The sequence below is a fragment of the Tamandua tetradactyla genome, chromosome 8 (assembly GCF_023851605.1).
Source record: "Tamandua tetradactyla isolate mTamTet1 chromosome 8, mTamTet1.pri, whole genome shotgun sequence".
NCBI lineage: Eukaryota > Metazoa > Chordata > Mammalia > Pilosa > Myrmecophagidae > Tamandua > Tamandua tetradactyla.
The window spans coordinates 94,457,038-94,478,510 of record NC_135334.1 but is presented as its reverse complement, the minus strand read 5'-3'; the positions used below and the strand labels follow the sequence as shown (position 1 = coordinate 94,478,510).

The 21,473-nt window shown below is 51.0% G+C and overlaps 1 protein-coding gene across 1 annotated transcript in view; it reads left to right on the top strand.

The window, feature by feature from the left end:
• The window catches only part of PTPN5 (protein tyrosine phosphatase non-receptor type 5), a 35,600-nt gene extending 15,655 nt beyond the window's left edge, over positions 1–19,945 (top strand). The window contains exons 3-14 of the mRNA XM_077114784.1: positions 4,543–4,739; positions 5,267–5,380; positions 5,608–5,691; positions 6,149–6,390; positions 7,579–7,768; positions 10,962–11,046; positions 14,989–15,068; positions 15,258–15,395; positions 16,494–16,604; positions 18,698–18,858; positions 18,944–19,057; positions 19,523–19,945. Of these exons, the coding sequence (XP_076970899.1) occupies positions 4,543–4,739; positions 5,267–5,380; positions 5,608–5,691; positions 6,149–6,390; positions 7,579–7,768; positions 10,962–11,046; positions 14,989–15,068; positions 15,258–15,395; positions 16,494–16,604; positions 18,698–18,858; positions 18,944–19,057; positions 19,523–19,616 (1,610 nt within the window). The 3' untranslated portion in view covers positions 19,617–19,945. The remainder of the gene's footprint in view (positions 1–4,542; positions 4,740–5,266; positions 5,381–5,607; positions 5,692–6,148; positions 6,391–7,578; positions 7,769–10,961; positions 11,047–14,988; positions 15,069–15,257; positions 15,396–16,493; positions 16,605–18,697; positions 18,859–18,943; positions 19,058–19,522) is intronic.
• Positions 19,946–21,473: the final 1,528 nt, after the last annotated feature.

The window sequence follows — 21,473 nt, the reverse complement described above, 5'->3', positions numbered from 1 at the left end:
ACTTGGTGCTAGGAAGCCCTGAGTTCAAATCTCAGCTCTGCACTTCCTTGGGCAAGCCACTTAACCTCTTAGAATCGTGAATTCCTTGCCAGGAAAATCCCCTTCACCCTTTGCAAGAGGCAAGTCCATGAAAAGCCCAGTGTTAAGTCGCCTGTCAGCAAGCTGCCTCTGAGTCAGGGTTTCATGCATGGCAAAGTAGCTACCTCGCTGTGATCTATTGAGAAGCTTGCCCTTGACTCAAGCAGCCACCTCTCACCGACAAAACGGGGCTGATGGTGATAATGTCTGCCTCATAGGGCTGCTGAGAGAAGCAAGTGCATCTACATGCACAAAGGCACAGAGCCTGCCCAGTGAGGAGGCATTATCATTCTCAGAACAAGACAGTAAGTGGAAGGGTGGGGCAGGGCAAGGAGAAGAGCTGGCATAGTCCCCAGGAGAGGAAACCAGAGGCCCAGAGGCCCGCAGTGGCCTGTGTGGGGGTGGGGACTGCTTTGTCCACTGCTGTATCCCCAAAGCCTAGCCCAGTGCCTGGCAAAGTGCACTCACGGTAAATACCTACTGTATTGCCCAAAATTGAATCTTCGTGTCCCCGGTGCTTAGCATATAATTGGTGCTCATTAAGTGTGTATGGCACTTAGTCATCAATGAGCAGAGACTAAAATCAGAAAGATGGGTTCCCAGCCTGTTTCTCCACCTCCCCTACTTTCACCACTTTCCATCACAGACCCCTCCCCACCCCACCCCCCAGGATATGGGTTCTTAACCCTGGGTCCATGGAGCCCTCTGAAATTATATGCAGAATATAGCGTGTGTTTGAAATGTGTCTTTCTGGATAAATAGATGTCAGATTCCTACCCAGAAAAGATTTTAAATAAACCTGCTCTGAAAGGTGTGCATCTGCCAGGTGCTCGGTGCATATCTGTGAGTTGGATTCATCTCAAGGCTCCCAGGGCTGCTAGGTGCCATATAGATTTTTAAAAAACAACCTCCACCTTTGTCTCTGAGATGTGCATACAGAGCCCTGCCAGCCTGCGGTTTTTATTCCACCCCCATATTGTGCAAGGCAAATAACCCACCATCTTTCATATGCAAAAGTGATAATCACACATCATCAGTGGGACTTGCCTTCTGGGTGGCTTTTCTCCTGCTGGGTGGGTTTCATCATCAGCACTCTCTCAATCTCTGATCCACATTCTCTTATGCCCCAGAGTGTGCATTTAGATGTGACAGGTGGGAGGCAGGGCCTGAAACCAGGAATATTAACTAGACCTCGTGATATCTGAACTAAGAACTTTGATCTCTTTTTAAAGAATATTTTTTTTCTTACATATATATATGTATGACAAAAATTTAGGATACGTAAAAAAGGAAAAAAAATCCCTTCTAATCCCATTCCCAGTTATTAATTCCTTGCTTATATTCTTCCCATTTACTGTGAACAGCATTTATTTAGCATTGACAGTGTGCCAGACGTTCATTCACTGTGCTTTGTGCTCCACAAGCCCTATCTCATGTTAACCTCATACTCTCACCTTACAGAGTATTCTCCATCTTTTTATTTGCACACTGATACAATCTTAATTTTTAAGACCAATGAGATCATACTTTTTTGTAACCTTGCTTTTCTCATTCAATACCACGGAAGTTTCTTCCCATGTTATTAAATATTCATTTACAGAGTCGTTTCTACAGCTGTGTGACGTCTCATTGCAGGCAAGTTCCATGCTTCTCAGACTGGGGTGTATGTACCCCTGAGGGCAAAGCCACAGGATAAATGTAGCACATCTTCCTGAAGCATAAATTTGATGTGAAGCTTCAGAAGGGGAAAAAACGCATTATTTTAATATCAAAACAAGTACAGATACACTGTGGTACAGAAGGCTGTGCACCCATGAATTTTAAAACAAAGAAAGTCCAAGATAGTGTGAGCTTGCTGCTGTTCCCGTAAAGGTCCATGTTCCCCTCCTCTGAGGTCAGCAGAAATGTTTGAGAAGCGCTGAATTTTAGTTCTAGCCCCTCCTTTTACAGATGGGGAAACTGAGACCCAGAGAAGAGAAAGGGTGGCCCAAGGTCCGCAGCATGTCCATTGCAGAGTCAAAACCCAGAAGCCAGGGGACCCTGCACGTCTACCTCTCCCTCCCTTCCACAATTGGCATCACTTGTCAACTGGTTTTTCTGAGGGTAAGGAGAGACTTCTTGCCCCATGAGTCATCTCTCTACCAATAGTGGGAATTCTTGGCTTCCATCTCTTAGCAGAAACTTTCTCTTTTTTACCTTGCTGACTAGGATTTGAGCTGTCTGTTCATGGTGGTCAGTAACTACAGATTCCACAGGCAAAGGTAGATCCCCCTCCTACATCCTCACCAATTAGACTCCACCAGCTTTTAGATATATCACTTAATGCAATGTATTATACACGTGTCTGCTTTACCCACGAGACTGGGAGCCTTTTGAAGGCAGAAATTAGGTGCTACTGCTATTACTCTAATTTTCCATTTACTGAGCACCTACTCAATGCCAAGCACCATTCTGGGTGTTTCACATATAATATCTATAGTCTTCATAACAGCGTTTCAAAATATGTGTTGTTATCCCCATTTATCGAGTAAGAAGCCCAGTAAACGATTACTGCTTGCCCATCATCATTCATTCATTTAGTAAATATGTACTGCAGATTCACAGACTTGTCCTAGATGCTGGGACAATCATGATGAGCAAAACCGGCACAGCTCCTACCCTCATGGAGCTTGCAGACAAGTTGGGCAGAAGATATTCAACAAATAATTACACAAACCAGCGTGAGGGTGGTACAGTCCAAAGCGTGTCTGACTGCCTCGGTTAAACCCAAGTCTACCACTTACCTAGCTAGGTGATCTTGGACAAGTTCCTTAATTTCTCTGCATCTCATCTTCCTCTTCAATAAAATGGGATAATAATAGTACCAACTTCCTATGGCTCCTGTGAACAGGGAATAAATTAACCCGTGTAAAGGACTCAGAACAAAGCCATGTACACTCCAGGGATGCTGTTACTGCTGCAGGTTTGAAGTTGAGGCGTGGCATGCTGGGAGCATTTGGCGGGGGCAGGACATACTTCAGGCGACATCCTGAGAACAACACGATGAATAAGAGTTAACTTGGCGAAGTGCGGGAGGGGATGTGGAGAGGGATGTTCCAGGCAGAGGGAATAGCATGTGCAAAGCACACGGGGGCGGGCTCACCTGAGGAACTGCAAGGAGTGTAGCTGGAACAGAACATCTGAGGAGCCATATAGAGGCAGAAGCCAGGAAGGGGGAGCTGTGACGCAAATACAGTGTCTTGAGGACCTGGGCTCTTAGCACCTTTGATCCAAGCTGTGGTATGCTCAATAAATGTGTGCAACAAGCACATGGACACACAACTATCTTGTCCTCGGGTGGTCTTGGCTGTAGGTGTCCCATCATTGCCCAGTCAAGAAAAGAGTCCATTGTCCCATATATACCGTGATATAAACTCCTGAAATATGTCTACAGGACTCGTTGTGTTGGCAGGCCCTCCCTGCTGTCCGATTGTACACATCTTTTTTGCTGGTCCCTCTGCTCTAGGAAATTAGCTGAACCATGAGGTTTGGATGGGGACCTCCCAACATCTGCTACTCATCAAGGTGGTTGGTGCTAGGTCCCCCAGATCTAGGCCAGTGGTGTTCAGGCTCTTTAGTAGTGGAACCCTGTGTTAAAATAGTCTTAGCGGAAATCCAGTATATGAAATGAGGTCAAACTTCCAGGTTGAGGCACAGGCATAGGGACTCAGCACACCTGGTAACACCCCCTGGGGCATCTGGGGAAACACTAGGGCTCTGTAAAGAACAGTTAGAAAGTCAAGGCTTGAGTCCAACCCCCATTTTTCCAGATGGGGAAACTGAGGCCCAGAGGGCGGGTGACTTGCCTAAGGTTATACAACCAGGAATAGAGCCAGAACTAGATCCCAGACATCTGTTATCAACTCTGCTACACCAAGTCTTCCTCCACACCCCCTGACTGCCCCCAGCCCCTTCCAGTGGGGGGGTCTTGACGGGGGCTAGGGGCACTTAGCTGTGGATCGTGTCAAGAATCCAGCCTCCAGCCCCCGTTGGGGTAGAGACTGAAATCTGGAGGGCAGGCGTGGGTGCATCGTTTGAGGTCACGGCCTGGTTATGCTGTGTCTTTTTTTCTTTTTTAATTGAGTTTGAAGTGGTTGTTTTTTGTTTCCTTAAGAAATGGAAAAGAATGAAGCTGCGTAAACACAACGATATTAACTCCCTGAAAAACCTCCTGCCATTTTAACTCTGTTACTGGAGAAATAAAAGAGAAATAATTTGTCCACCCACACTTAGCTCTTTCTGACGAAGGTAGGTGAACGTTGCTTTGCTAATCGAGGGTGACTGCTGGAAGTAGAGCCACGCTGACTGATCCTGGATTGAGAGGAAGCCACAGCAACCCCAAAAGGAGCGGCCCGCCGTGCTTCGGCAGAGCCCAGCGTGCGGGCTGGGGCCCGGGTCCTCGGCCACACGCCCTGCCTTCCACAGGTCTCCCCCAGCGGCCGGTAGTGATGGAGGCGCTGGATGAGGCTGAAGGACTCCCAGACCCGCAGAGAGAGATGCCGCCGCCCCCGCCACCTCCGCCGCCCTCAGAGCCAGCTCAGAAACCACCACCTCGAGGAGTCTGGAGCCACTCCCTCACTGTCAGGAGCAGCCTGTGCCTGTTTGCTGCCTCACAGTTCTTGGTAAGGAGATCACAGGCCTCCTGGAGGCCCAGAGCTAGGGTGGGTTGAAGGACAGCCCTCCTCTTCCTCCCCAAAACAGCCGCCTGGCGATGCAGAGGGATGAGGGGCCTCCTTGGTGTCCCTCAGTGGCTCCGAGCCCCCAGAGCCAGTGGGAGGAGGAGGCTGAAGTTCTGAGCTACAGCCTCGGTAGTTAAGCCCCTCACAGCCCACCCTCCCTAGCCCAGTTCTCCCTGAGGACTTCCCGTCTACGGAGGCATCTCTTTTGTGGGTGCACCTGTGAGGTTCCCGCTGGGAAGGACTTTCACTTGGCTCCTTTCAGTCAGCTTTACTCCAGGGAGAGAGGCCTGAGGCCTTCTCTGAGCACACAACACCCAGCCCCTTCCCTCTCCTGCCCAGGCTGGACCCTGGGGGTTCAGGACCCTCCTCAGGAAGGCAGGTTGAGGCTGAAGGTGAGCTCTGGGGATGGGGGGACCTGGGGGCAAGGAGCCCAGGCTTCAAACTCAGTCTTCTCCTCCTGGCTGCCCCAGCTTGCCTGCGGGGTGCTCTGGGTCACTGGCTGCAGCCCCATCTGGTCACAGAATGCCACAAACCTCATCTCTTCCTTCCTCGCTCTTATGGGACAACTGGTCCTGGGACCCATGGTGAGTAAGCTCTGGGGAACCCCAGGGTGGGAGGGAGCAGCTGGGGGCTTCCAATGCTGCCCTCTCCAACCCCTGCTGGGACTTTTCTGAATTCACAAGATGAATTCTCCCTGCTCCCCACTCCAGACCTGCTGTGCAGTTTTCAGAGCTTCAGTTTTGTCACTGTTGAAACAGGTGAGAACTCTGCCACCCACCACCCCCTGACCTGTTTGTCTGATGTTCCCCAGGCCTGGCTGGGAGTTGGGACGTGGGGAGCCCCCAGTCTGCTGCTGGTCTTCCTGTCTGTGGGCCTGGTCCTCGTTACTGCTCTGGTAAGGTATCTCCTGACTCCACCCTCAGCATTCTCCTCCTCTGACCCTCTGCCCTGACCCCCCCAGCTCCTGTTTGACCTACAAGCCAGATCCTCAATAGGAATGAGGATGGAGTATCTGTCTCCTCCCGTCATGTTCCCAGCCTGGGATGTCTAAAACTTGGTTTGCAGTGGGCTGGGGAGAGGGGCTGAGGCGAGGAGAAGACTGTGTAGGAACCCCATGAGCCTCCAGAAAGGCCTGCACCCCCGGGAAGCTGAGGGCTGGGAGAGGGAGCAGCAAGATGGCTGGGAGTCGGGCTGGAGCATCTTTGGAGGCAGAGGACACTGCCATGTAGACAGCCCCAGCAAGGCTGCTCCAGATACGTTGAGAGGCAGATTGCTAAATCCCATGGGCACCCCAGGCACCCAGGGGGCAGCCGGCATGGCCCCAGGTCATGACCTCACATGCCCTCAACCAGGTGTGGTACCTCCTGAAGGGCCCCCCAGAGCCACCCGCCCCGCTGCCGCCCGAGGACAGACGCCAGTCAGTGAGCCGCCAGCCCTCCTTTACCTACTCGGAGTGGATGGAGGAGAAGGTCGAGGATGACTTCCTGGACCTGGACCCTGTCCCCGAGACACCCGTGTTTGACTGCATGATGGACATCAAGCCTGAGACCGACCCCACCTCGCTAACCGTCAAGTCCATGGGTCTGCAGGAGAGGTGGGAGGGGTGGAGGGAGGGGTGGGATCTACGGGCCCTTGAACTCTCAGCTCCTGATCAGAGGGCAGCTGCCAGCTGGGCCTAGGGCAGAGCCAGCCTCATAGCTTAGTCATGAAGGCACGGGCCCCTAGGGTCCGATTCATAGATTAGAATGCCCCAGAGTGAATGCTGAGGAATACTGTGTTCCTACACACAGACACAGGCGTACACCAGCATACACACACCATGCACCCACACACACACTGCTCTGTGCTCAAGTTAAGTTTGGGAAATAGGAGGTCTTAAAAGTTTCTTTACTGCAGGACTTATCAGAGCCTCTAACATGCTCATGTGCATCGTAAGTCAGCAGGGCAGGTAGTGTACAGCTTCCCCCAGACTCCTTGATCACAGAACCCTATTTTTAAAAAGTGTCTCATAGTGCTCCACAGAACCCATTTTGGGAGGTATGGATATCCTCTTTTCAGATCTGGGTCAGTCAGATCACACCAGGTTTGAGTTAGCTGCATGATTTCATAGAAAGAGCGCTGGATGAGAAGTCAGAAAACCTAGTTTTAGTTTCGGCTCTGCTACCCGTTACTGTGAGTGCCTGGGCAATTCTTATCCCCAATCTGGGACTCAGTTTTCCTTCCATTCTGTGGTTTTAGACACTGAGCAGAGTAGAATCATCCAGTGTAGACACCTCCCTGCCACTCTGCTGTCATGGGACACCCCTTCCCTCACACCTCCCGGAGGAGCTGTCCATGACCCATTGGCACCTTCATCTCAAGACTCCTGGGCCCAGGACTGTGACAGCAGAGGGTCAGGAGCCCCACCCTCTTGGGCTCAGGACTTGCTTCTCTGCCGTGAGCAGGTGCCCCTTCTCTCTGAGCTTCCTGCGGACAGTGTGGCTGGGGACTGCCTCCAGTAGTGACAGAGAAGAGTCCAAGAGAGCAGTATTGGGTAGATCCCTTTGTAACTAGGGCCCCAAACACCCTGCCCAGCTAGCTACTCCACTGCAGGAGAATGGAGATAGGGAGGCTGAGACCTGGCAGGGGTTCTTGTCATACTTCCTCTCCTCTTCCTTTAGCCCACCCTGTACCCACCTCTGATCTCCAGTCCCTCATCGCCCCGCTCCAAGGCCCCCTTGGATAACCCTCTGATAACCCTCCCTGCCCCTCACGTTCTCTCCCTCTTTCCTGTTCCTTCCAGAAGGGGCTCCAATGTTTCTCTCACCCTGGATATGTGCACCCCGGGCTGCAACGAGGAGGGCTTCGGCTATATCATGTCCCCACGCGAGGAGTCTGCCCGCGAGTACCTGCTCAGCGCCTCCCGCATCCTCCAAGCCGAGGAGCTTCATGAAAAGGCCCTGGACCCCTTCCTGCTGCAGGCAGAATTCTTTGTGAGTTCCCCTGAGCTGGCCACCCTACTGTGGACAGACCTTTCTGCTCACATCAGTCATCCACCCAGCAAGACAATGGGGCAGGGTGTCCAGAACTCAGCACCTTTAGTAGATTAATGTGATTTCATTACCAGCTCTCCCACTGTCTTGGGTAAGCTGGACCTCAATTTCTTCATCTTGAAAATGGGGATAAAAATAATAGGATTGTTGCAAAGAGTAAAGAGATTTATAACGTGCAAAACATCCAGGTGGGTAATTGGTATAGAGCAGGCATTTCTAAGTCCTTATTGCCCAGTGCCGAGCTTTGAAAGCCTCAGAAGGCCTTCTCCCCTGGCTGTCCTGTTTCCCCACCCTCCTCCCACCTAAAATCACCAAGCGTTGTTCCTATTTCCTTTGAAATCTCTGCAGTCACCTCCCCTCGTTTCCACCCCTGTGGCTGTAGCTTAGGTCCTCATTGCCTCCTGGCTGGGCCTCAGAAACAGCCTCCATCTGCCTCCTGGTAGACTTTGAGGGCCCCAGAAAATGATACCTGTTCTACCTGCCTGGGTTCAGAGCCGATTAGGAACTAAAACAGAAGAGATCACAATCACTGATCAAGGCCAGGTTAGAAATGAGGCTTAGGCAAAAAATGTTTATTTGGTACAAAATTTATATTGTGACTAATGCATTTCCTAATATAACTTATGTGGACAGTTTAATCAAACACCTTAGTACTTGGAACCTTGCATAGGGCATGAGATTTTGTAGGTTTGTCCAGAGTGATGCCCAGATAAATCCCAGAGTGATTTGAACAGTGAATAGGGAAGTATTTGCAGAGTGGTGAGAAAGGAGGAAAATTCAGCTTCCCCAAGTGAAGAATTCTTGATATTCTCACAGGCAGTGGGGACAGCCAAAGCAATAGGCCAAGCCTCCAATCTTGGGGTTTGTTAATATGAAACTTAATCCTGCAAAGGATAGGCTAAGCCTACTTAAAATTAGGCCTAAGAGTCACCCCCAAGAGAACCTCTTCTGTTGCTCAGTTGTTCAGATGTGGCCTCTCTCTCTCTCTCTTTGCCGAGACAGTAAGCAAACTCACTGCCCTCCCCCTCTCTATATGACACATGACTCCCAGGGGTGTGGACCTTCCTGGCAACGTGAGACAGAAATCCTAGAATGAGCTGGGACTCAGCATCAAGGGATTGAGAAAACCTTCTTGATCAAAAGGGGGAAGAGTGAAATGAGACAAAGTAAAGCGTCAATGGCTGAGAGATTCCAAACAGAGTCGAGAGGTTGTCCTGGAGATTATTCTTATGCATTAAATAGATACCACCTGTTTAGTTAAGGTGTAATGGAGAGGCTGGAGGGAACTGCCTGAAAATGTGGAGCTTCATGTTTCTTGAAGATAAATGTATGATGATATGGCTGTCGCAGTGTGACTGTGTGGTTGTGAGAGCCTTGTGTCTGATGCTTCTTTTGTCTACCTTATGGATGGACAAGTAAAACATATGGATTAAAAATAAATAATAGCGGGAACAAATGTTAAAATAAAAAGAAATAAAGCTTAGGTATACAACAATGATGAGGTCCCTAACACCGACCCCAGGCTTAGACAGATTTCCCACCCACCATAGGTGGGTGCCTTCTCAAGAAGGCAGTGCTAAATTCTGGAGACTCTGAAACAATGGGTCATAAATGATAGAGGTCTCTTCAGAAGGGAAACCTATTCAGTCCAGATAGGGCACAGGGTGGCGTGGGGCAAAGGGACAGAGGTGGCGAGATTAACCTGGGTCCACTTTACCTGGGTAGGTCCTGCCCCAAGCCTCCTTTTCCAGCCTCTGCCCCCTTCACCACCGCAGACACTGGCCTCTTCCAAGTGGGCCGGCCCACCTGTGCCTTCCACCGTCCATGCTTGTACTCTTATCATTCCCCACCTGGGGTACCCTCATTTGTCCTCTTTTTCCCACAACCCATCCAGGGTGAGAATCAACCCTTCGAGAAAGCCTTTCTCAGCCACCCCAGCCCCGGCTCCAACTCTGAGTCCCACTGCCATCATCTCCCCTTGAAGAAAGGGCGTATGTCCTCTGTACTTTTCCCAGTCCTCCCCCCACCCACCCCACCCGTGACATTGAAGAGTTCAGCAGATCATTGTTGATTTTTCCCAGGAAGAAAGGAAATAGCTTGAGCACCCACGCCATGGGTGCTGTGCACAGATAGATTTTTACTTTTGATTCTAACCCCTGAAGGTTAGAATATTATTATAATATTACCCCTGAAGGTGAATATTATGATCTTCATTTTACAAAACCCATGTTTAGTGTGTCTAAAAAACCAAACAATGGAAAACTACTGTGGTCGGGTGCTAAGCAGTATGACTAGATTGAGAGGGGAATGCAGAGGGAAGAGGCATTGAGGAGCCATCCTGGAGGACGAACTGGCGGAGGTGGGATGAGAGGTGAGCCATGAGGTGTAGGAAAGAGTTGGAGAGAGGGAGAGGAGAGAGACAGATGCTCCTGGCAAGGGGAACGCTATGAGCTAAGATCTGGAGGCAAGACTGAGAAGGGCATGTTAGCCACTAGGAGGAAGAAACAGGTATAGAAACTGGAGAGGGATTCCTTGAGAGCAGCCAGAGGTAAAGGGGCTGGATCCGAACAGATGTCATATGCCAGGCAGAGAAGTTCATACCTGGAGCAGTTGGGATGTGCAAATACAGCCCCAGGAGCTCAGTAGGAGGCTCCTTTCCTGCTGGATAAACAGAGAAGGCTTTTCAGAGGATGTGGTCTTCAAGATGAAGAGGTGAGAATGGGTTGGGTGTTCCCGCAGAATGAGCAGCATGATCCAAAGTCCTCGAAACAGGAATACTCAGGGCAGGAACACAGATGAGCAAAATCACTCAGTTTAGCTGCAACCCAGGGAATGTGGAAGGAGGCAGTGAGTGGCCAGGTCGCCTTCAGTCTTCTCCATTCATCATTTATTTGTTTGGTATCTACTGTGTGCCAGGCTGGCAATAGTAGTCATAACATTTATTATGTACTTAGTGTGTACCGGACACTGCCCTAAACCCTTCATGTAAGCCATCTCATTTAATCGTAAATGTTTGTTGAGTGAGTACACACACTCAAGCCAGCCCCTGGACTAGGAGTTGGGGGGACAGACCTGGATTCTAGGGTCTATGAGGGCCAGCGCACAGCTACTCACATCCTCTGTCCTCCTACAGGAAATCCCCATGAACTTTGTGGATCCAAAAGAGTACAATATCCCTGGGCTGGTGCGGAAGAACCGGTACAAAACCATCCTTCCGAGTGAGTACTCACTGCCCCAGGAGGATGGGGGCAGGCTCACCCTTACCTGGGGATTCCCTAGGGAAGACCTTACCCCCAGAGCTAGGCCTCCAGGGACTAAAGAAAACCCATCACTAGAGGAGAGGACATGGGGGTGCCCAGTAAGGGCAGACGCTCCCTAGTAAGGACAGAGCTACTTCATCCCTTTACACAGCATTCTTTGGACCTTGTGCTGGGCTCACTGAAAACCTAGAGAGAAAGGGTGATGATACTGCAGCTCCTAGGCAGTGCATGCTGACTGCAAATTGTTTTCATATCCTTTATATCTGCAGAGTGGACAGATTTTGAGGCCCATTTTCTAGGAGGGAAAACTAAGGCTCAGAGAGGTTAAGTATCTTGTCACAGTCACACAGCAAGTAAATACAGAGCTGAGTTTCAAATCCAGAAACTCCATGACCCCAGAAGATGGTTCTTTTGTCTGCACTTGAGTCCAGTTTTGTTAGATTGTGAGTCCCCAATGGGCAGAGCTGTCCCTCAGAGGAATTAGTTACCTCTGACAGGTGGTGAGTTCCCTGCCACTCAAGGTATTTGAGTGAGGCTCTGTGAGCAGCAGTCCCAGAAGATCTGAGGTTTTTCCTCCTTTTGGGTTGGTTACACAAGGTGACCTAATGTTCCTCTTTCAGCCCTGAGGTGTCATTTTTAGGTAAACTTCATCAAGCCCCTGTCTGCCTGCTGCCCCTGCCAATACTGGCCCTGGGCCCCAGGGCATAGCTTGGGGGTGACTCCTTGAAAATGAATCCCCACAAACCTGGTCCATTCAGTTTGAAGAGTAGCGAAGCTTTAAAAAAGCAGTTCTACCATCAGCATCTCCAAAAACATGTAAGATGTCATGACTTATTTTTAACTTTTAAAATATCAACTTGTGGTTGCTATGGTTACACCATCTCTAGGTAGTTCCGGTTAAACAAAGCGCCATTTAAGGCCAGGAAACATTTTTTCGTGGCTGCTTACCTCTTCCTTCATCTTGCCCTATCTCCCACCCTCCAGCCCCACCTGGAAGGAGGGACTCAGGTGTCTCAGAACCTAGGAACTTGGTGGCCCCTCAGCACAGGGTAGGGGTAGAAGGGGTGTTAGGCAGTGACTGCATATGCTGAGAGGCCTCAAGCTCCCTCCAACCATGGCCTGGGCTTCCAGGCCCCTGAGCCCAGGAGAGGATCTTTGTGTCCAGTGAGCCCTAATCTTGCACCTCGCAGAGACTGAGGGGCAGAAGACAGGGTCAAGCTTGGCAGAGGCCCCCACTCGGCCCCAGGATTCCCTGGATATGTTCATTCTTTCATTCATTTGATGTACATTTTCTGAGTCTGTGCCCTCAGGGCTGAGAATTCAGAGATGAGCGAGATACAGACCCAGGAACTCACAGTCAAGTGGGAGAGACAGACCCATGGACAATTAGAGTACTTAATGGCCAGTAACCCAGCCGGCAGCATTGAGTATAACATGCAGAAGGGCAATTTCTGTCCATTTCACCAGGTCCCAAGCACCAAAACAGTGCCTGGCACATTATAGGCATTCAGTACCTATACGAATGAGTTTCTCCTAAGTCTAGCTCCTCCCTCCAGTGGCTTTGTTGGAGACCCTCCATGCTGCCCAACTCCAGGGGGCAGCATTCACGTAAAGTGCATTGGCATAAATGCCCCAGAGGTGTTCAGTGCAGGACAGCCTTATGAGTCGTGACGCTTCTTGCTTGAATCATTACAGTAATCTCCCAACTGGTCTCCTGGCTTCTATGTCCTCCCCTCCCATCCATCTTCCACCGTTGTCACCAAAATGATGCACCACAGACAGAAAGCTTATGTCTCTTGTTCCCTTGAACACCCTCATTGCCACCCTTGTAATCCTTGGCTTTAGGTCCAGTTTCCTGAGCATGATTTTATAAGGCCCTTTGTCATGGGAGTCCCCTCCAGCCTCGTCTCTCACCAGCCCCCATCTTGCCTGCCTCTCTCTTTTTTGTTTGTTTGTTTGTTTTTAACTGTAAACCTTAAACAAACATACAGACACTCTTGGCACACAGACATTCTGTACACGGTGTACAATCAGCTTGCCCTCCACGCTTGAGTGGAATGGAGCAGTGTCCTGTACTCCTCTTTCTGCTAATGGCCCTTCAATCCCAGGCCAAGTGCCACCTCTTCTGGGAAGTCTACTGACTCTTGCCAAGTCAAGGGCCCCTCTGTTCCCTCAGCCTCAGTGCTCGTCTATCCGTCCATCAGTCTTTCCAGCCACACCATGACGTCCTCAGGGACGGACCATGTCTTGTTTATCTAGGAGTCCCTACTGAAAGGCACAATAAGGATTTTTTGAACAAATAGGTGCAAAATTCATTAGCATACTGGCTTTTTAATACCAAAGTCCCTGGTATCTGGTCAGAGGGGCACTGCCCACTTCTGTCCTTAGGTACAAGGAGCTCCCTGCTCACTTGTCCTCACATCACCCAGAAGCCCCCCTTCCGCTGACCCTCTCTCCTCTCCACCTGACAGATGCCGCAGCCCCTGCCACCCTTTTACACCCCTCTCTACAACAGTGCCCCACCCCCTCCTCCCTCCCAAATCACCTGTCAGAGCCTCACAGTACAGGGCTTGTGCATGTCACCTCTTCTGTTTTTTTTTTTTTTTTTTTTTTTGTAGTATGGGCAGCCACTGGGAATGAAACCCAGATCTTCAGCATGGCAGGCGAGAATTTTGCCACTGAGCCACCATCACACTGCCCCCTCCTCTGTTTCTCTTACTGGGGTTGTAGTCCTTGCTTCCTCTTAGTTTATTATAGTAAAGCTTGTAATAATAGCAGCTCCCTGCTATATGGTAGTTACATATAGTCACTGGACTAAAGGCTCTACTTGGATGTTGTGGAAGGAGGATCTCCCAGTTTACAGATAAGGCACAGGCAGACGAAGTAGATTGTGCAAGCTGACACTGCTAGGAAGTCATAGAGCACCTGGATGTGAACCCAGGCTGTGTGACTCAGTGGTGTCGATTCTTAACCACTCCCCTATAGTGAAGCCCAGCGAAGGGAGAAGCCCTGACTGTGGTCACACAGTGAGCTGGTGATGAAGCTAGAACAGAACCCAGGTCTCCAGGCCCCCACTAGCTTCCCTGCCCACCGCTTCCAACCTTCCAGTCTGAGTTGCAGCCTCTACAGGCTGACAGCATAGTCCTTACAGGGAGCCTGTAGCTGGAATAAAATAAATTCTGCAACAGGAAGAACAGCAAGATGTTTTGGGGAATTTGTTAACATGGGATCTGATGTGTGAATAGATAGAAAAAATAAAACCTTTGTGTACATGCATCTATGTCACTAAGTCCCTTGCAGTTTCGTTTCAGACACGGAAGCCTTTACCCCCTTCACCTCCATGTTCTCCTCAGCCTTCTACCTGCAAACCTGAATAGACTTGGCATTTATAAAGTAGTTTACAGTTTATAAGCAACTTTCACATGTTTTCTCATTATCTTCCCAACAATTCTAGGAAGTAGGCATCTTTGCCCCCATTATCCAGATAGAGAAACTGAGGCATAGAAAGGCCTTGTGCCTTACAGGTTTACCGCAAGTCAGTGGCAGCATGTCCAGGATCCAATACGTAATTCCTTTCCAGAGAGCAGCATCCCTTAGCTTTCTCTTCTCTCGAACATGAGGTGCAGTGAGTATGGCTCAGGTTAAAGGGCACAGATAATGGGCAGGCATTAAGCCTACAGAGATAGAGACCCAGGTCCCCTCTTTCCACCCCCTCCTTCCTCAACCCGGGCCCTTACCTGCCTGAGTGAACCTTGGATGAATAGTCGGTGTTTTACTACTGGATAGGAGGAGGAGAAACTGCTAGGGCCCAGGAGGAACGTGCCTAGATGTGGGTTGGAGAAGGTGGACCCTGTGCCAGAGGCCCCAGCTCCTGGCTTCACATGTCTCCCCCATCCCCAGACCCTCACAGCAGAGTGTGCCTGACCTCACCAGACCCTGACGACCCCCTGAGTTCCTACATCAATGCCAACTACATCCGGGTACGTAGCCCCACCCTACCCTCACAGCCTCTCCCCCAAAAGGGAGACCGGGATCACTGCTGTCCCTCCTCCAGGCTTGTCCCTAAGCCAGTCCAGCTCCTGCCAGTTCCCAAGAAGAGCCCGAGGGTGGGGAATAGGCCCTGGGAGCACTGCATCTGACCCTGACCACCTGGAGTTGGCTGGCTGCAGGGCTACGGTGGGGAGGAGAAGGTGTACATCGCCACTCAGGGACCCATTGTCAGCACGGTCGGCGACTTCTGGCGTATGGTGTGGCAAGAGCACACACCCATCATCGTCATGATCACCAATATCGAAGAGATGAATGAGGTAAGGACCCCTGTACCGTCGCCAAGTGTCTGCTGCTCTGTGCCCCCAGACGAGGCGTCTCAATTCCATATTAATATTTAAAACAGATCTGTGAGGTTGGTAGTATTTGCTCAACCATTGAAATGAGAAAATGTGAGGTTCAGAGAGGTAAAGTCATTTGCTGAGGGTCACACAGTTGAGTCAGAGACAGTGTCTGGAGCTGAAACCCACCCTCTATACCTCCAGGGCCCAGGATCTTTTTTATTACTATTGTTATTATTACTTTGTGTTTATTATAAAAGTACTTTATAATTTTTTAATATTTTTATTGTGAAATATATACACAAAAAAGCAATAAATTCAGAGTACATTGTAACAAGTAGTGGAACAGATTTCAAAGTTTGGTATAGGTTATAGTTCTGAGTTTCAGATGTTTCCTTCTAGCTGCTCCATGACACTAGAGACTAAAAGAAATAGCAATATAATGATTCCACAGTCATAGTCGTTTGTTAAATCCAATGTCTCTGTTATAACTCCTCCTCCTTTGATCCGTCTCCCAATCTTTAGGGTCTTTGGGCTATGCCCCTTCTAAATTTCTCATATTGAAAAGGGGTGTCAGCAGTATGGGATGGGGGATGGAACTGGTTGATGTTCTTGGAGAGGCTGGCCCCTCTGGGCTTCAGGACTTATCTGGCCTAGGAACAGTCTGGAGGTTGTAGGTTTCTGGAAATTATTCTTAGTGCATGAAACTTTTATAGAATCCCAGAGCCCAAGCTGTTTTCAGGGCTAACAGGAATGCTGTTGGTTGGGGTTTAGTGCCCAGAATTTTAAACACAACACACTGCTTCTCCCAGTCTGCCAGACTTGGTGCTGGCTACTGCCATGTTCATAATAGCTCATTTAATTCCAGCCCCATAAAGGTCCTTCAGAATGGAATGATGAAAATGAGGCTTAAAAAAGGGAAGTAATGTGCAGGTTATGGCTCTGTGATTTGAGCCCCACACTCCTTACTCCACACCAATTCATTGTAATGCTTCTCCCCACTGGCCCTGGAGGGCTGCTGGGGAGCGTGGGGGAGGGGGACCGCGGGTCTCACGGCAGCTGGTCTGAGCCCTGCAGAAGTGCACCGAGTACTGGCCGGAGGAGCAGGTGGTGTACGATGGTGTTGAGATCACCGTGCGGAAGGTCGTTCACACTGAGGATTACCGGCTGCGACTCATCTCCCTCAGGGTGAGGCCTGGCACTGGGCTCGGCTGAAGGGGGAGGTCCAGGGCTTACTGGGGACTCTACAGGGTCCATTGCGGCTGAAATGGAGGTCTATGTCATGGTTAGGATTGTCTGATAAGCAGGGATGAGGGAGGAATGAATGAACGTGAAGCCAGAGGCAGGACTCACATTCCCCAAACCTCAGTTGCATTCAATTCTGTTGCACTGTCTCTCTGTGCACCGTCGTTCATAATGCCTTCCAGCTCTTCCTTGAATATACCCAAGGTCAGAACTGTCTCAGTGAGGGGCCTTCAGCAGCCTCCACCACAGTCCTTATTGTTTGCAGGTTCATTGAGACTTTGAGATCCTGCCAGAAATTTCCCTTTACCTGAGATGCTGGGTTTCTGGTATGTAGTGCCTGCCCTTTCCACCAGAGGGCAGACACTCCTTGCTGTATTTGGGTTGTGAGAGAGGAAAAAGGAAGACGCACGAAATATGAGCAATACAAAACAGCCCAGAAGAGTGGAGGGAGGTGTTCTCCCACTCTGAAGTTGTGCTTCTTCCACTGTCAGCATAATACAGGAATCTGTTCCTTTGGAATCAAGGGAGTCAGTAGGTTCAGTTTTGAGAAATAAGATCCCAAAGACTGGAAGAGATGAGCCAGGCTGATGTCCTGTCTAGAAGAGCCTGGGAAATCTAGTAACTCTAGCAGCTACAGCCTCCTGCTATGGAAAGTAAGCACACGACCTGAAGCTTGCCCCTCTGAGCTGCCCCCATTTCCACTGGAGAGAGTACAAGACAAGGTATCAGGGGGCACCTCAGCCCCTGGAGGGTAGTGCCCACCTGAGAAGGTCCTTGCTGGAGATCAGGCAGTGCATCCAGCTAACGAAGGGGACTGAGGAACTGGCCTCCTAAGTAGAAATTCCCCAGCAAGAGAGGCCAAGATGAGGTATCTTCTCAGTGCCACAGGACTAGTTAGGTAAGATCCAAGGTAGTTTGGGGTTTATTTACTTTGGTCCATAAGCCTTTACAAGCACCAGCCCTGGGTCTGGTTAGGGTTGGGGAACACAGAATTGTTCAAGCCTGGACTCTGTCCTCAAGGAGCATCCGTAAGATGGTAAGCACTAAGCTAGAGATAGAGAAAGAACATTCTACCACACCAGGTGCTCAGGGAGGGCTTCCTGGAAGTGGTGAGACTGGGCAGGTTCTTGAAGGATAAATAGGAGTTGACCAGGGGACAAACAAGTAGGGAGAGCATTCCAGGCAGAGAAAAAAATGAAAGTAGGGTCATAAAAGACAGGACCTCACAATGTGTATATCTGTGAATGTGCATGTACAGGAGGGGAGTTTATGTACAATTTAGTATGTGGGAGTATCAGGTACTAGCATGCAGAGGCAGAAGATGAGCTTGGAAGGGTTGACCCTGTGCTGATGATCTTGCCAGGCTAGGAAGAATGATTTGTTCCTGAAAGTAATGAAAACCATTAACAGATTTTGAGCAGGAGAGTGGCATGAGAAGATCTTAATGTTCACAGACCATTTTAACTGCTGTGGCACCTGGAGCAATCTGGGAGGTGGGGAGAGGTCTTCTAATAGTTGAGAGATGATAAAAGCCAAAATGGAGGTGGGGGGGATGGAGAGGGAGACACAGAGGAGGTGGAATTGGTAACACTTGATGGGCTGGTGTGGGGGTGGGAGTGGGCAGGCAAAGCACAGTGCGGCGAGAAGAGGAAGAATCCGAGAGCTTCCTTATGATCTTATGTGAACAAGGGGATGCCTGGACCATTTATTAAGATAAGGAACACAGGGGACAATGTTGTATCAGAGAAAGAGGCTCTTCACCTCCCTGGCTGATCCCGGAATTGCTGGGGGCAGGGCTGAAGTGAAGACCACGGTGATGCTGCTGTCAGCCCACCCCCACCCCCACCTGACCGAGCTGACGCTGGGTCTCTGGTGCCACTGAGTCATTTGGTGTAGATGAGAGGAGCCAGGGGGTCACACTCCCCATGTCCTTTCTCCTGTGTTCGTCCTCTTCGCATCCCATCTCTGTCTCTGGGTAGTCTGTGGGGCTAAAAGAACTCACATGTTTCTGGGGTGGGTGCCTGTTTCCTGGACAGAGTGGGACTGAAGAGCGAGGCCTGAAACATTACTGGTTCACGTCCTGGCCCGACCAGAAGACCCCAGACCGGGCCCCACCTCTGCTGCACCTGGTGCGAGAGGTAGAGGAGGCAGCGCAGCAGGAGGGGCCCCGCTGTGCCCCCGTCATCGTCCACTGCAGGTGGGTCCTCCCATCCACCCCCTGGGGCGGAGATGCCCCCCACAGGCTGCCCGTCCCTGACCCCGCCCATCTCCTGTGTCATCAGCGCCGGCATTGGGAGGACCGGCTGCTTCATTGCCACCAGCATCTGCTGTCAGCAGCTGCGGCACGAGGGCGTGGTGGACATTCTGAAGACCACATGCCAGCTCCGTCAGGACAGGTCAGCTCATGGGCCAGGATGGGGCAGGGGGGTGGGGACACAGGGCAGCTATCTTCCCCGAGGAAACAGAGAGAGGTGTGTGCATGGAGGGGAGGGACAGAAGGACACACCAGGGTATGGACAGGTAGGGAGTAGGGAAGACAGATGGGTAGAGGGACACGAGAACCTGATCAGTTGATGGCTGAATGAAGAGGGAAGAGAAACAGAGCTGGGGGACAGAAGAGCAGTGACGAAGGGTGGTAGGACATGGCCTCTCTGTCCCTGCTCTCTGTCTCTGCTAGAGATGGGAGGGGTGAGAAGGGGGCAGAGGGGAAAGGCTGGCAAGAACTGATCTCTCCACACTGCACAAGTTAAGGCCCCTGTCGTGCCTCAGAGATAATGGATGCTCCGTGGTTTGTTGGGACACCCTCCTGTTGGAACAGCCCATCCCTCACGGACGCATCCTCACTGTGCGTCTCCTGGCAGGGGCGGCATGATCCAGACGTGTGAGCAGTACCAGTTTGTCCACCACGTCATGAGCCTCTACGAGAAGCAGCTGTCCCGCCACGCCCAGGAGTGACCCCACTCCTCCACAGAGGTCCTCTCGGCCCTCCACATGCACCCAGGGCCCTGCCTTAGGCCCTGGGCCTGCTCCCCATTTCCCCCTTTTCTGCTTCCTTCTCTTCAGTTGACCCCCTCCCTCCTCTGTCAGCCTCGGCCTGGCCCCTGCCCCCCCAGCATAGCTCTTCCTACTGTAAATATTGGGGAGTAAGGGAAGGTGGGGGAGGAAGGTGCCAGGCCAGGCCTGAGGCCCCAGGGCCTGAGCCACACCGTGCAGACCTGGGACCTCAGTTTTTAAGGACGGTTTCCTTGCTACTTGATCCAAAACATTTCTGTGCTGCATTCCAAGTGTCCTGCTGCAGCGTGTTGTCTGTCCATCCATCTCTGCTGTCTGTACCGGACACTGTGTTTCCTCGGCCCGGGAAAGGGGTGATGCGCCCCCAGCCCCTAAGCAGCCCAGGCAGAGGTGCCTGCCTCAGGCCACCACCCCCACTTCTTCCAACAGGCAAATGTCATTTTGCCCCAGTTATCTGGACAAGGTGGAACCCTTCAGAGGGGGCCCTGAACAGCTAGAGGCCAGGAATGGGAAGCCCCTGAGGGCTTGGCAGAGAGATATCCACTTGGGGAAAGATCTCTGGGTTGGGGAAGGATTATCACAAAAAGGGGACATTTGTGAAAGTGGTGGCCTCTGGGCGTCAGTTGCCCTCAGGAGGCAGCGATAGCCCATGAGGCATTGGGGAAGGAAGGGGACAGAATGGGGGGCTTGAACCCAGAGAACCTGGGCCATGGTGGGGGAGGGGGAGCTCCGAGGAGGGGGTGGGGACCTGGTCCCAGATCTGTGTGAAACATTTGTCCATGTCACTGTGGGAAAGCTTTCCCGAAAGTCTTGCTGCGTGTAGTTACGCGTGTGTATTCCCACGTCCACACGTGTTGAGAGCCCATCAACAGGGCGTGCATGACTCTTAGGCAATGCGTGTTATCTTGGAGCCACGTGTTTTTATTGCTGACTTTAAATATTTATTCCACGGCAGACAGAGACATTTGGTGTCTTTTTATAATTCGCTCGTGGTCATTGAATAGAGCAATAAATGGAGCATTTTGAGCAAAACAAGTCTCCCGGGTCTGTGATTTGCCTCTTCTCTCCAATCCCTGCCTGCCTGTAGCTGGGTCTTTGTGCTTCTCACACGTTCACGCGCACACAGCCAGGCCCTTATCTCACCAGCCCCCCACATGGGGATTGATGGGCGGGGGGAGAATCAGATGTGGAAAGTCAAAATAATTCTCACACACCCCCACCCCCAGCCCAGCCAGTGCCCGGACCACAGGGCACATCCAGGACAGGTGCTGGAGGCTTCCAGCGAAGGCAGAGTGGCTGGCAGCTGCCAACTCCAACTCACACTCAGATCCCCCCCACCTTGTAGCCAGCTTGCCTGTCCTATGTTAGCCCCAGGTCCCAACAGCAGCTGCAGCCTAACATTTTCCCTTGTAAGGCCTGGATTGAGAGTGGTCCCTCCCAAGGGGTCCTGGGGAATCTTGAGCCATCCCAGACACTCCCGCTGTATTCTTATTCCTGCCCCCTGGGATAGAGTAAAAGAAGCTATGATGCCACTGCTGGCAGGATAGGTCACCCAGGGCAGGGCCAGACCAACCAGAGGGTCCTTACAAGGCACCAGAACTTTGGGCGGGTTGGTCAAGGCTCCAGGCATACAGGATATGCTATAGGGGCAGAGAGAAGACCAGGAGGTAGCTGGAGCAACCAGATGGCAGTCCCAGAGAAGGAGGGCATGCTTTCCAAACACCCTCTGTATTAGGGTTCTCTAGAAAAACAGAACCAATAGGAGATATCTGAAAAAATGAGATTTATAAAAGTGCCTCA